We start from the raw sequence: 15,343 nt of genomic DNA, 5'->3' as shown, positions 1-15,343 counted from the left end.
GGGTAAAAACGACTCCGTAATCTTTCGTTATTTTGCGAAAGATGCGCTCTTACTCGCCACATGTCGTGCACTTCTTCCACCCTTTCGCATCCTTCCACCGTGCGTCTCGCTCCTATGGATTATTTTTTTAATGAGGCTTGCGTTTCTGCGGCTCCTCGCATCGCTTCTTTGGCTTTGCTTGGTGTGCTTTTATAGTCGCTGCGGTTTCGGGACGGGAGAACCGTTCGGACAAGAGGAAGAATATGAGAGTAGTTCGGTTCGGCGAATGAGCGAGCGATTGATCGTAATCATCGTGTATCATAAAGAGAAGTGCGGTGGATTTTTGAACGCGCCACTTCTGGATGCCACGGTAGGCAATTTTTTCGGCAGTTCGATCGTTCGCCTGTTCTCGTCGATATATTATCACTTTTGCGCCGCGTTGCCTGATCTCTATAATTTACGCCACTAAAGTAAAATCGCTTCATGTAGATGTCGATATTATTGTTAGTATACTCTCTAAAAGTCGAAGAGTAAAATATGAAAATGTGTAAAATGCAAGTGTAACGAAAAGTGAGCTTGCACTTTGAGTGATTCACCACTCTAAAAAAGAGTTAAATTGCGCTCTATGAGTTGGAGTGAAATTGTACTTCATTTGAGTGAAATGGCACTTTTCGAGTACAATGGATCATAGCAGTGTCCATAGGAGTAAATTATGTCACTCTACAATTTCGAGTGGAAAGTTTTACTTTGTTAGTCATTTATCAGTCGATTTTTAGTGACTCGTGATTCGTTGTAGCTTTAGAGTGAGATCGTATCACTACGGTAGAATAGCCGCTTTAAAAATTTGAGTGAAATATTCATGTTTACCTTATAAGTGCCCGCATTTATTCAAACTGGAATGACAATCTTCTCTTTTTGAGTGACTATCGCAATCACTCTAATACATTAGTGGCGAAACCACTTTGTGAGATTTAGAGAGTAGCATTGAAATCTGTAAATATTTAAATTTTTGTTCGTGAGATGTTACGGTTGCCGGTAAATGCAAGAAACGAGGGGCAGCGAAATCTGAAAAGTCCGTTTCACAGATAATGTAGACAGAAACGAGAGTGCCGAGAGTTCGTAGAAGGCAACGAGCCGCTTATCTAGCAGTCTGTTGCACCTTCGGTGCATCCTATTAAACGGAGGTGTTAAAGTGGAGATACTTCGTGGTCCCGAGACCAGATAAAGTTGCATTTGTATATCAAATTTATCAGATAGATTTACTGCAACGGATCCGTACTATCAACTGCTTCGGTAGAGATGAACCGGCGAGTTGATTTCTCGGATACTTTACCATACAGATTCGATATGCGTGCGTGCGCGTATATGAAAACGTACTTATTGTCGCCTACCTTGATGAATATGCGGAAGTTGGCCTCAATTAACCAAATCTTCGGGGTATTCGTCTACTGAATCATCCTGCATGAAATATACTTTACTTTTTGCGCGCCAAAAGCGTAATTGAAATGGAATTGCGCGTCACAATTCGCGAAGATTATTAGGTACCAGCCGGATGCTTTCGCGTTAGATTGCCATTCGATGTTATTTATGATTGAAATTAACATTTTGATCGCTGTAACGGTATTTTGCCTATTACGTTTTTAATGTATTAATTGTACTTTGTTACACAAATTCTTTTCATCGACTTGCGTGCTTCTGCTTTGAATAGAAACATTATTTAGCCATCCGAGAGGAAAATTATAAATAAGAAGATCTTTGAGTTATTTATTGTCGCTCCTAAAATAATTAATATTCTTGTTTACTTTTTTTATACCAGACTTGTCATTATTTCACTTCAGGTTATTATGTTAGCAGAAAAATAAAATTAATTAAAGTATAAAAGAAAAAGGTTATTTAAAGAGTTGAATCTTCTTCTTTTATATCTCAACGAATTTTGTTTCTTTTGATCTTCTTTGAGTTGTTTCTCTGCCGGTTTATCGAGCTCGTTTACATTGTATCTCATTCGATTTTTTCCTCGCCTGCATCCTTGATAACATGCCGAACATTGCACGGACAAATACATCCGCATCGCATCCATCAGGCGCCAAGAGGAAAAATGTCAATAAGAAGAAGACAATAACGCGAAATTCACGCGGAATGCGTCCGCTCCTCGTCCGGCCGAATCTCGCGGCTAATTGCATTAAGATAATTAAATTGGTACGGGCCATGAGATTCCGCGCAATTACGATAAGCGCCGTAGAATTCCGACGTTATTTCTCGTTCCGAGCGCGCGCGCAGCCAGACTGTTGAATCGGATGAAATTCACGGCTATGCAATTATCTGCAGAAATAACGATGAGCAAGGAATTACGCTTATGGAATGAAAGTGTTTCGAACGGCACTGGAAGATAAAACGTTTTTTTTTTAGAATCGAATTTAAATGCACAGTTCGTGTATAATGTCTATAATTATACAATATGATAGACATATCGTGCTTATTATTGGGCTCTTAACGTTTAACAGCCGTTTCTAGCTGATATCGTAATTACTCTCGTTTGCAACCGTTTTCCTGTGCATGGCATGTAATGCTATTTGGTAATAATTTTCATGTATTATTCACCATCCAGTTAAATGATTCTGCGGGAAATCTTGTCGATTGTTGCGTTCTAATTATTATTAACATAGCGATGTATCATTTTTATACAAATAAGAAAATAATTATGTATCGTAGGTGAAATTTTGATTGTCGTAAAAATATTTTTGCAAGGGCGACATTTCATCCGACGAGTGCGACTGCCGGCTAGCTAATCTACGAGAACCGTGTATCTAACATCCCCATCTTAATTGCGGCGCAAGAGATTTGCTTGGGCGCACTTGTCCCTAAACTTCCTTGAAAGTCCGGCGTGCAGAACGCGTTACAAACGTGGGAATCGTTTTCAAGGTGCACGACGCCGTGAAACGACCCTGCGTCCGTAACATCTCGGTGTTTACTCCGCCGGAAAATCAATATTATTCATGAGACTGCGCCCAAGCGATTCTGATAAAATTATTTACAAAAAGTGCGCACAATGGGTGCCTTTAGAATAAATAAGTAATGACCGGACCGTTCTTCTTGTTATTTATTCGAGTCTGCTTTTTGCATTTTGTATTCTCTTCTCTCTGCACTAATATATTAGAGTGATTGCGATAGTCACTCCAAAAGAAAAGGTTGCCACTTTAATTTAAGTAAAGGCGGGCACTATAAGGTAGGGTAAATTTTTTACTCAAGTTTTTAGAGCGGCTACTCTATCGGAGTGATACGATGTCACTCTAAAGCTATATAGTGAGTCACGATTCACTAAAGATCGACTGATAAATGACTCTAATAGAGTGAAATTTTCCACTCAAAATTGTAGAGTAACATAATTTACTTCTATGGGACACTAATCTACTGCACTCGAAAAGAGTGCTCTTTCACTCAAACAGAGTGCGATTTTACTCCAACTTATAAAGCGCAATTTTAATTCTTATGACGAATCACTCGAAGTGCACAGACTCAATTTTCACTTTTTGTTACATTTGCATTTCACTCGTTTTGAGTAATATTTCATTCTTCGACTTTTAGAGAGTTATCATGAATCTCAGGATGAGCAAGAAATCTCGCAAATGAGGCATCTCGCGACATGCATCGCCCGCGCGCGAATACATATTCCGCGGCTACATTTCTGTTGCGCACGGCTGCATTCTGCTATTTTCGCACTTTACGGAAGTTTTATCGCACGTGAGAACTCCGCCGCCAAGTGGAACGACGCGCAACGCGGTGCATCGGAAGAAGAAGCTCTGAATGCAACGAAGAAACGAGCTAGGAATGGTAGGAACAGTTGGCATTAGCATGTTGTGCTCCGTCGGGCGCTTGTCCGGTGCGCTGCTGCGGCTTTTTTTTCGCTGGAAAAGTCGCGCCGTATAACCGAGTCCGCGATTACGCATGCACGCGAATACGCGCGAAACGGAATTATCGGCAGTGCGTTTTCGCGAAACACGCGGAAGTGTTCGAGTAAGCGGACACGTAACGTTCGCGCGCGATTACGTTCGACTTTCATGTATGCCGTACTTAGCGGTGTGGTCGGCTTTCAAATTTTTCAACGGGAAGACGAGAGAGGCGGGGAGAGGGAGAGAAGAAGAAAGACCATGCGGCGATTTTAACGAAGCTTTCGTAATTACGGTAGGTGGGCATTGTTCGTAGGATCGGCCGTAGGAATACAATGGATGAGTTAGCGTGACCCGTGACGACTGTACGGTATCCGTCGATGTTGTGAAAAATGAGAATGCGTCGGTTCCGCCGCAACGTCGGTCGTTGAAAAAGAAAGCTGCGCGGTTTTTTCAGAGTCAATTATATCGGAATAATGCAACGTCGGACGGGGAAAATTGGAGAGGCGCAATGTAATCGTTGCATAATTTTGAATTAATGCATAGGTTGGATTAATACGAGATTTACTGGAATTTAAAAACCTATTATTATATGAGCTTGAACTATAGTTGCGTTTCCTCAAACTTCAATGTTTTTTATATTTAGTCAAATATCTAATATCTCTGGTTTTCTACTTTTCTAATCATACCTACATTTCTACATATACATAACTTTATACTACGTTCTCGCGTGCTCAAACGGCGCGAGCAATACATCTTTGTTCCCCGTCGCTAAATTGTTTAACGAGCTTGGCCGTAATAAATCATGCACCGTCATTCCTGCATTCTGCACTGCCGCGTACGACCTAACTCTTCCATCTTCCCTCCCCGCCTCGCAGCTCGCAGTTCGCAGCCGCCTATGCCGCGCGATTAGACATCGGATAAAAAAAATTGACAGAATGAAAAGAGGACAAGGGAAGAGCGGTCGAAAGCCGCGAACCAACGATGGGAGATGCGCCCGTGACCCATGACGGCCTCCGTGGGCACACCGCGGAAAAGATGTATATCCATTCCGACACGGCGAAAGACATGGCGCGGCAGATAGGAGGGAGCGAAAGGGGGTTGACTGATGTTTCCCTATGCCGCGTATGCTACCTCCATTACTTCGATATTATTATACCTGTTGCTTTATATCTCACGACACCATCTTTGTTTTGCAGCGCCGGTGCATCCGGTGCACCGCTGCGCGGCTGCATATCGTACGATGCGGAGAGTTCTGCTTTATCAGTTTCTCTCGCTCTCTTCCTTTTTTTTAAATTTTATTCCGACGACGGTTCCTTTTGCACACTGCACGTGCATACGTTCATGAAGGTTGCAAGCCGGCGGATGCCGCTAATTGCGTTGATATTACTGTTACATTCAACGCAGAATCTCAAATACTTCGCGATCATTGGTATTCTGTTTTTTTTTCACATTGTACAATTCGCATAATAAATGCGCAATACATTGATTATATGTACGATCCAAAATATTGAAAATACTAAATCTTTTTTTTTTTTAGGCGTTGATGAACATAAGACGTTTGATAGTTTACGTGAAATTAAACTACATCGTGAGTTGTGAAATGAAATCTAGCTGAGAAGCGGCGCCGCCCGTGCTTACTTTACCGGTATTTATTTAGAAAAACTGGTCGGCAACCTTGTTTGGGAGCCTACCAATATTTGCATGTGCACGTGCTCCTCGGATTCTCGAGGGGTTGGCCAAGGATCGCAAAGTGGATTCCACTTGCGGCGGCTTTAGGAGCACACTCGTCCCTTTTACATCTCTCGAGGGATTTTATCCTGTCGTCTGCTTGCTCAGGAAACTCCGAGAGTGATGCTTAACGCTGTCGTACGATTTCATCAATTATTTGTTCATGAATTTGGGGCTTGTTAATTATCACAAAGTGAATAATTATAATAATAACTGGTAATTTTGAGACAATGTACATTATGTATTTATTCCAAGAATATAAAAATTGTTTATTATAATTTATGATAAATAATACATATAGACATGTGTCGAATATAAATTGATTGATATTTAATTTAATTTAATTTAATTTAATTTAATTTAATTTAATTTATTGCGATGCTTAGTGGGGATACAGTCATAGAGAGTATAAATAAATAAAAGAGCACGCAAATGGTAAGGCATCAACACACTGATATCGAGCTTGTTTTATATTTTTGAAAGTTGCTATTTATGCATGCTTATATTCTCACGTATATCTGTGACGCGTATTCTTTATCTTGAAAGCTTTCATGTTGCGAAAGAGCCACGAAATGTTCTTGAAACCAAAAATAAGAGGCATTGTCTCTACAGTGTAACAGATTTATTCGTTTCGGTTAAATGTGATATTGTTCGAGATTGAAAAATGCTCGGTTAGGAATTTATGGCGATATCAAAGCGCGGGGTGTCTCTGTCAGTGCGCTCGCGTTTCTATGCCACGTGATACGCTCGAACGGATTGGAAACAAGAGCAAGAACGACTTCCTGCCGATTGTAAATATTATTGATAAATCTACGTGGAAGTGCGGATGACTGTGCATATAAATCGCCAGCTATTGGTCTAGCGACGTGGATAAAAACGCGGCCGGTGCGCTCGAAACGAAAAAACGTGACTCCGAAAGATTGAACGTTGTTTCAGGGTAATTCAATTAGGTTTGCACATCTTTCGAAAAAATTTACACGATTACCCACGAATACACATACTCATACACACATGCATGCCAACATTGTAAACGTGAGAGAAATTGTTGCAGTCAACCGACTCGTTAGAGATTTCCGAAAGAAAGTCGAGGAGAATGCGTTATCTCTGTTGCATTATTATCTCATTTTTATCGGCGTGAAGATTGGAATTCCTTTTGCCGTCTCTTTTTCCCATGCACTGCTACGGATGCAACGAATTTCTTAGTACGTAGCTTCGCACATCTGCTGTTCGTGGGGTCATATATCGGTGCCTCTAATCTGTTCATTAGTCCTAATATACCGAGCAGCTACACACACGTTACCCTCCATCAGATATTACTCGCCGTGTCACTCAGCCTCGGTTTTATGACCTCGAGAACGAACCGCTCGTTCTGAAATAATTCGGCGATTGCAACAATCTTTTCCGTTTTTTTTTTTTGAACGATGGTCAAAGAAAAGTCATCACTCGATGTTTGACGAGCGTCTGATGTTTGTTAAATAAATAAATTTTTAGCTTATCCGTTATATATCTGGTATACGATTATTTTGACTAGAAAATTAAAAGCCGAATAGTTATCTTGATTTAAATTCGTTTTGCTTTTCTTGTTCAATTACGTATTGAATATAGTTGTTACAGTTTGTTTTGTACGCGCTTAAGAACTAATCTGCTTCCGCCGATTAATTGCATCATGTCGATGGTAAAGAAAGTAATATATGTTTGACGGGAAAAACTTATAGTTATATCGGAAACGATCGAGAGGTTCAGCGGAGATAGACAGTAATTAAGCGGAAAGCATGATCCCGAATAATTCGCATCCGCTCGATGACGATAACAGGTTGAGGAAGGCCAATCCAGTCGCGGAACATATCTACGGTCCCGCTGCCAATCGTCCGTACATAATTGGATATAGAATCGTGCGGCCTTTACCCGCGTACGCTATTCCCTCCGCGACGTGCCCCCGTCCCGGGTTAGGAATGTAATTAGTCAGACCGGCACAATCTTGGCCGCCGATCGGTAAGTCCCTTCGTTACCGATGATGCCTGTACGCGATGCCCCCGAGATTGCCGCGTCTGGGACTCTGAGATCGAGCGATTACCAGTCGTAAATACGCGCGCGCGATAATTAAAATTACTGACTGATTACCTCGTCGAATTGCGCTTGTGTGAGAGACATTTCTAGCCTAGCAAGTGCTGATCGTCAGAAAGTGAATCGTCGGCGGTGCTTCCTGTCGCCCGAGCCTCGTATTTTCTCGCTGTAGCGAGTATCAAACATCACTATACTTTCATTAGCAACAGGATCTAAAGTGCCGCTGTTGCAATGGAGCTGTCTACATTGCGGGGATTGAAGGAAAAGTTGAAAGTAACATACCGCTATTGGCTTTTTTTCCCTCGTGCAATGAATATTCGATATTTATCTGCGTTATTACATTGAAAATCATCTTTGTATATTATATCACTCTACGCTCGTGTCAACGCTTGATAGTAACATGATTCTCATGATTCTACAAAATAAAAGATAAAGCTAGAGTGCAGGTTTTTAAAATTGCTTCGAAGGGAAGTTTTCACACAATATTATTATTAGACTACCAAGATCCAGTCCGGACCGTAAATGGTGTTTTTCTCTCTAATTGATTGCATATCACATTGGTCCTGTTTCATTTATTATTAAAAAAATTGAGAAATGGCGTGCTTGAGATCGAGAAAGCGCGAGAGAGAGCCAGCCTGTATGAAAGGAACTTGCGATAGGTACACAGCGGGGGACGCAGACAGGATTGCGTTGAACATCGTTTCGCGAGGAATCGTCGGTACCGATCCCGCTGTCGTCCCCCGTATACTTCGCGCACGTTCCTTCGCAACAATAAGAACGAGTTCGCGGGCGATCTCAGAATTCTCGCGTCCCGGGTCGCGCCGGTGGCTTCCCTCGTGACTCCGCACGCTCGCCACACGATGTTGTGTTATTCAAATGGACTCGAAAGAGAGAAATAAAGAATAAGCTTCCTTCTTGTAAAAGCGTTCCGATACTATCTCGGGCTACCACTATCGCGCGTGTATATCTAATGCGTCAGTGGAGTCCCGTCTGCGTGTTGCTCTCTTTTTAGTATCTGTCGCTCGATACCTTCATAATGCGAGTGACATCGCATATAGGAAAGGGTGATGGGAAGAGAAGACGAGAAGAGAGGTAACAGTTTTTAATACGAGGCAATTTGGGGCAGCATTTTTCGTGAATGATAAGTACTGCTGTTCCTGAGATAAAATCTTTTAATAAAAGTTACTAAGAGTGAGGATTTTATATTTATTAAAAAAGTGTCTTTTTTGTTTGAAAGAGGAAACAGATTTTTATATAAAATTAATCAAAAAAATATTGAAGATGTCTTATGTTAGAAACTACGTACTGGTTTCTTTTCTCGCAGTCTGCTTGAAATTAATTATAACTTGCAAATTATTGATGAGATTAGGAAATTTACTATAGAAAAAGGTTGATACTATATATAGGACAGATTAATGGATTCTGTCGTTAAAATGAAATCAATGATCTCCATGACGTATCTAGAGAACATTACCAATCGGAATCGTAGAAGGGAGCAATATCGAGAACGAGCCACGCAAATCGCAGCGATGTGCAAATCGTAGCGACGCGCAAATCGCAGGGAGGCGCGGCAAGGCGCGATATTATCGTGGTAATTTCTGCCATGTCATTCGGCCCGGTAGGCTTTTACTAGCCATCTCATTACTTGCACAGCGGAGCGAAATTATAGATCCTCTAAAGTGCAAGAGGGCGATTATACCATTATATTCCCGCGCGCGCGCGCGCACGCGTTCTCGTCTTGGGCGTAGGTATGCTGTACATCTATAACGGTAACGCCGATCGTCTTGTCAGCTGACCTTACGGATATATCGCGAGGTATACGTACGTGCGCCAGTACGATATGTCCGTGGTGGCCGTTCTGCTGCCATCCGTGCTCCACCACGCCCAGTCAGTGGAAAGGAGCACGCCGGCATCATGTCCGATGTCAAGATAACGATGATGTAGATTTATCTCAAATAGTTGTGGATGCAGAACTTTTTGAGTTCAAAGTATAGCACATAGCTGATATATTTTAGAGCTTAAGAAATAAGACAAATCGGACAAGCTCTATAAGAATATTTGACTGCACCGGACATCTCAAAATAAACGAGTCAAATAGTAAATAAGAGATTTTTTTAAATCGATTTGACTTTTTTTCAGAAGAATGTCGAATCCAAAGATTCATATGAAAGTAAGCATCTCTTGATTATTCGAAAAGCGTAACGGAATCTGCGCGATAGACCGTTAGAGTCATCAGCAACCACACCTGACACTTATCTTTAATTAAGCGAATTTAGCGTTTGACTGATTCGCATCGCGAGATGTGCTCTGGTAACGTGCTCCGTTAAATTCTTTCTTCATGCATAGCGAATTAACATAAACGTCGACGATCTGCGCAGAAGAGACGAATAAAAACTCGTGACAGTTTTATCAGCAAACGCGTTGTGCATGCACGTGTGCGGCCGTTGGCTCGTGGACCGCGCTCATGCACCACGCCTTCAAGAAAAGGCGCACCGCACGGTTCTACGGTCCTATACCGGTATTGAGATAATATCGGTCGGCATGGATTGCGCTTAGGCCGCCTAGGAGTCCGGCTTTAATAGCCTGCAGCCACGGCAATCGGCCAGAAATCGCTCGTACCTCAGTTCGTTGTGTTTTCGCGTTCGCGCGTGCACGTGTGTGTGCATGTTTGCGTGCACGTTTGTACGTCCATCATGTACAAGAGAACGTTTCCTGGAGCAAAGTTTTCAGGTCAGAGAAAAAGACCAATCGGCAGTAGATACATTTTTTTGACGCCGCGTTTTTTAATTTCATTATTTACGTCACTGTGCCCAGCGAACAAACCTTCGTATCGTTATTTATTTCTTCAGGATAATTGCTAATTAGATTATATGATGGTCGTTCGAGTGTTCGGTTGATGAAATCGTGGACAGTTCCGCGAACTTCTCGAAGCGAAAGTAAGGAACTGGATTCCGTGACAGGACGTAAGCTCGCCGAAATATCATGGCTTTTGTCATAATTTGTTCTCCCGAAGTAGCGTGACATCCGACGATACGTCAAGATGTAATCTATCCCGGCCCCTAATTCTCATCAAGCGAGTCATTCATCCTTAATCGGTTAATAACGGCCGTCGAACGCGGTCGGTGTGCGCCGACAACGATCGATCATTCTGCCCGATCTCGGATCGATGTATCGTATAATTACAACGGCGGCTCCCGCGATTTCTAGCTCGTCTCTCCGTTGAACCTCCTATTAAATCGTTTTTCTTTTCCGTGTGTTTCAGCAAAAGGTGAAATTTTGGTTCGCTACGGGCGGCGCCGGATTCTGCATCAGTCGAGCATTGGCGTTGAAGATGACGCCGGTGGCTGGGTGAGTTTCTCTACTTCCTCTTCGCACTATTTCCGTTTATGTCTCCTATGAAAAGCGAACTATTCCGTTTTACTGTTCGTTCCGCCGTACCAAAGAATGAAGTCAAGCGCGTTAAAATTTAACTAAAATTTTGCTTTAGTAACAACATTCATGTATTGCAATTATTTAAAACCTTATCTGATTTATCTTACTGAATTTTGGAACATTATCGCTCATTTGTTTTACAACAACGACAAAGAAGGGTGAAAATTTTTACAATCGCTTTGTGAGGTAACTTGATCATAGTTTCATCAAATTAACTTACGATCTCTCTCTCTCTCTCTCTTTCAAATCTCTTTGCGGCAGGTGTTTTTTTTATCATAGAATAGAAATCTCCATGGAATGTGATCAGTCACGCATGACACGTGTGACATGTGTTACCGCTGCACATCGTGATGGTTCTTTCAGGATTTAATGTAACGTGAAAATGCATATTAACGATCGCGTCCCTCCCGAATACTATCTCATCTCTTTTTCTATACGCTGTTCATCTATCCATTTCTACCTGGGGAGGATTAAATAACGCCGGCGCGGTGGCTTTGCCTAGTCACGCTTACTTCGATCGGAGCGATCGGAACTATCCATTACCGAACGCTGATACAAACATTGTAGCTGATAATTACGTATAATATAGAAGTTTCTTTCTCCCGTAAAAGTCGTTACGCGGCTTTGCAGAAAACCGCGCGCTAACTACCGAAGCGTGGAAACGCAATGAATATAAATAAAAGAATTGTCGATCGTTAAGAGAATCATAACGATGGACAATTATGTCTGCTGTTATCGACGTTGCTCTCAATAAATGCACCTCAACGAGCACTGCAGTTAGCATGTATGACGTTTATATACTTCGTGCGTGATCATCGGGATGATCGCCGATGGAAGGTCGAAAGCGCTCGCGCACTCATGTTAGTCGTAAATCGCCGTTTATGGCGCACAGTGGCCAATTGTTTATCTTCGGTCCTTGAAATCGTTGATCGTTTATTGCTGTTAACGATATAAGAATATAAGATGAAGGATTATATGTGGTTGGATCCAGTTTTTCTGCGGCGACTGCATTTTGTGCTTATCGTCGTGAATCTGAAACTTAAATTTCGCGGCCACCCATATAAAATCTCTTTATTCGATTTCAGTGACTTGATCGGTTTATTCAGAACTTATAGCCGTCTTCCTCCTTCTCTTTAAATTTAATAGAGTGGTTTCGCCACTAATATAGTAGAGTGCGATTGCGATACTTCAACTTTTAGAGAGTTCCCTTCCTCTTATTGTTCGTCCTTGTCCTCAGCCTCCTCCTTATACGGATTCGGTGGCAGAACGAACGCGAGGATGAACGCGAATGCGTTCTGGCAAAAAAGTCAGCACCTGGGAGGGCTCGCGCGAATTAGTTGTACCTCCTTTTTCTCGTTTTTTTTTCCATTCTAGTTTCGTCACGCTCTTCCGTCCATTCTGCGATATACACGGTCCCAGCATTATCCTGCCTCCCGGTACACTCGTTCGCTTCACGCAGCGATGCGAATGGCGGGGAAAGGGGAAGGAAGCGGGGCAAGTACATCGAACGGCTTTCTCATTCAGAGCCGGCGCGGCACGGCGAACGATTCTCTCGTCGACACCATTTTATTTCGCCGCGCCGGACGTAATCCGCGGCGGCATTACACTTTATCTGCTCTTACGATTTATCGCGACTAAACCGCTCGATGACAGTTTCGTAATTTATGCTTGTCGCTGTAATTTTATACTTTTTTTCGTCGCCGCTGGGAATTAAGAGAGACAATAATCTTTTTTGCTTGGAAGATCCCATATGCTTGCGGCAGCTGCGAGAAGTGGTAAAACTTCGTTATCAGTCGCGCGTGAATTATTCCGTGAAATTTCCATACATTTTTCGTCGCGCTGCTAGCTCGCGAGTGAGATGCTCGCGAGACCCGATGCTCGAATAAGTTTACCGGCCATTTTAGGTGTCCTTCATCTCCTGTAAGCCGCGTTTTACATTTTACGTTACTTTTACATTATTTCTATACGCCGTCAGGATGATACTGAGGCGACAGTAAGTACAGCCGGTAATCCCACTTGTCTTTCTTTCCGAGAATGGCACAATTACGTTTATGCGTTTTAATTTATTCTGTTCAAGATGCGCTGTGCTTTTTCGCACTTAAGAAAGCAACAGATATCATCACGCTGTCACTTTTCATTTTGCACGAGTGAACATTTTTCATCCGAGCTCACTGAAGAGAATAACGCTTTAAACTCTTTTTTCGTGCGCTTTTCTTTTAGCCAACGGCTATTTAGAATTTTGTTTCGTTGTTAACAGGCCAGAAAGAAAGAAAGACAGTCGCTGTTAGTTTTTCTTTTCTGATGTTATCTAGCTGAGAGCGCGTGGTACAATTGTCCTCGCGTTTCATGCTTTTCTATTTTTATCATCTCGGATCTCCTTTGGACAAACAAAACTCTATTTTGAAACAAAAGTGTTAGTAAATCAACTTATACTCTCGTGCGATCGGAAATTTTTCTTTTCTTTATATAGTTTTTATCATTGAATCAAATGTCCCATTAATATGCTATAATTTTTTGAAAATTTCTAAAGCATTTAATCTTTAATCTGTAAAAATTGCTTCTTATCTTATGAAGGTTTTTGCGATAATCTCATCTTTAATCATTTGATTATTTGCTCGTTACTTATTCTGTGAATCGCTTCTGTTCTGTCAGATGCTTTTCGCGCGCGCACGCGGTAATCGGATTACTGTATGTTTCCAGATATACTGTTTCTTGTACGAACAATTATTGTGGTCGGCCGAGCAGGTTGTCCTTCGACTTCAGCGAGTTCTCACGTTCGTTATAAGATCCACCTGAAGTTCTAGTGGACGTTCCACTCATTGCTTCGATTGATGGTTACCATACGCTTACATCCGTCCCGTTAGCTCTATTGCTATTATTTTTTCCTAGGGTTGATACTATAATAAAATACATGTTGATCAGTAAAAATTGTAATTCATTGTTTCGACGATAACTGATTTCAAATACCAGCCGTACATTTTTTCAGTTTGATAAAGAAAAATCTTTGGGAAAGTACTTAACGTAAAAATTCAATTGTTTTTTTTTAGGTATTTCTTTTATAAGTGTATAAAAAATTTCAAGTAACGTTTAATTTAGAAATTTGGTAATTAAATTTTGTACAATTTTATATTAGAGCAAAGAATAATTTCTTTTTTTTTACTATCGTTTTTGTTATTTTCCACCACAGTGAAGTACGCAACGTGAGACAGGCATTGGATTTTGAAGAGACTAAAAAATATATCTTTTCCATATTGCATTTCTATTACCACGACACTAAGACTGTTTGCTCGTGCGGCATTGAAGTTTAAATAATTATAGCGGCTTCAATCTCTCTGTCGCTGAGAAAAGGCAATAAATCCGAATTCGCGGAGCGATTCCGCCGTCGTGTTAGCCATTAATCGAGCGACGAAGGGGGATAATGGTCAGTTATCTCGTGGCTCTCGCGGAAATGGGTCTTAATTAACGGCGAACGCAAGAAGCCGCCATTCGTTACAATGGGACTGGTGAGACGAACGGGTTGATTGCCACCCACGTGTAGATGCGGGGAAGTGCAGCAGGAAGGCATGCGTGGAGCACGTTGCGTATGCTCGCTCTTATACGTGTACCTATATTTACATCATTTCCTTGTTAGCGCAGAGTGCGCACGCGGAAAGAGGAGGCTGAAGGAGGAAGAGGGCAATAAATAAGAGAGATTAGAGCGCAAGGAGACGATGAATGCTACGCGATTTCTACGACAGTTCCAGTTAGCTGCGTACTCGGTATATTTTATGGGGTATAGAATGAATATAGTTACATTTACATATATTAGAGAAATAATTTAAAAAACAAATTTTAATACTGGGACAGTTATGGAGTTATTTAGAATTAGAAAATTAAAGAGTTTTGCTTCGGGTTCCTGGAGAATGTAAATAACGAAAGCTTTTCAACTTTATTTATACATATATCTTACAAAAATTTAATTTTAGATAATATTTTAACGTTAAGATATAAATTTGAATATTAGAAGCTTATAATTAATAATTACGTCCCGTAAAACATAAAGTGATACTGTGGCTAGATTTGAAAGAAAGAAAGAGAGAAAGAGATAATTGTAAGACATTCTGTATAGATTCTAACTCGTACTTCCTCGTTTTACTATTTTTTGCTGTTTGCCTTCTCGTTTGCGTACTTTATCTTTCTATCCAGAAATTATAGGAGAATGAGAGTAAGAAATCACTAAAAACTATCCTCTCCCTATTGCTCCCAACTTTACG

At 41.4% G+C, this 15,343-nt stretch overlaps 1 protein-coding gene and 1 long non-coding RNA gene across 3 annotated transcripts in view; one reads left to right on the top strand and one right to left on the bottom strand.

Moving 5' to 3' along the window:
* The window catches only part of Fng (Fringe glycosyltransferase), a 134,922-nt gene that overhangs the window by 60,443 nt on the left and 59,136 nt on the right, over positions 1–15,343 (top strand). For both annotated transcript variants that reach the window (XR_011734752.1, XM_071795805.1), the window contains exon 6: positions 10,921–11,006. Coding sequence is in view for 1 of the 2 variants with exons in the window: in XM_071795805.1 (XP_071651906.1) it covers positions 10,921–11,006 (86 nt within the window). In the remaining variant the exon portion in view is untranslated. The remainder of the gene's footprint in view (positions 1–10,920; positions 11,007–15,343) is intronic.
* Positions 5,908–8,844, bottom strand: LOC139823083 (uncharacterized). Its single transcript, XR_011734689.1, has 3 exons — positions 7,941–8,844; positions 7,716–7,824; positions 5,908–6,963 (listed from the first exon to the last, which is right to left on the bottom strand). It is a non-coding gene; the product is annotated as an uncharacterized lncRNA (long non-coding RNA).

Source organism: Temnothorax longispinosus, chromosome 12 (assembly GCF_030848805.1).
Source record: "Temnothorax longispinosus isolate EJ_2023e chromosome 12, Tlon_JGU_v1, whole genome shotgun sequence".
Lineage (NCBI taxonomy): Eukaryota > Metazoa > Arthropoda > Insecta > Hymenoptera > Formicidae > Temnothorax > Temnothorax longispinosus.
This window is presented reverse-complemented; position numbering and strand designations above follow the sequence as displayed.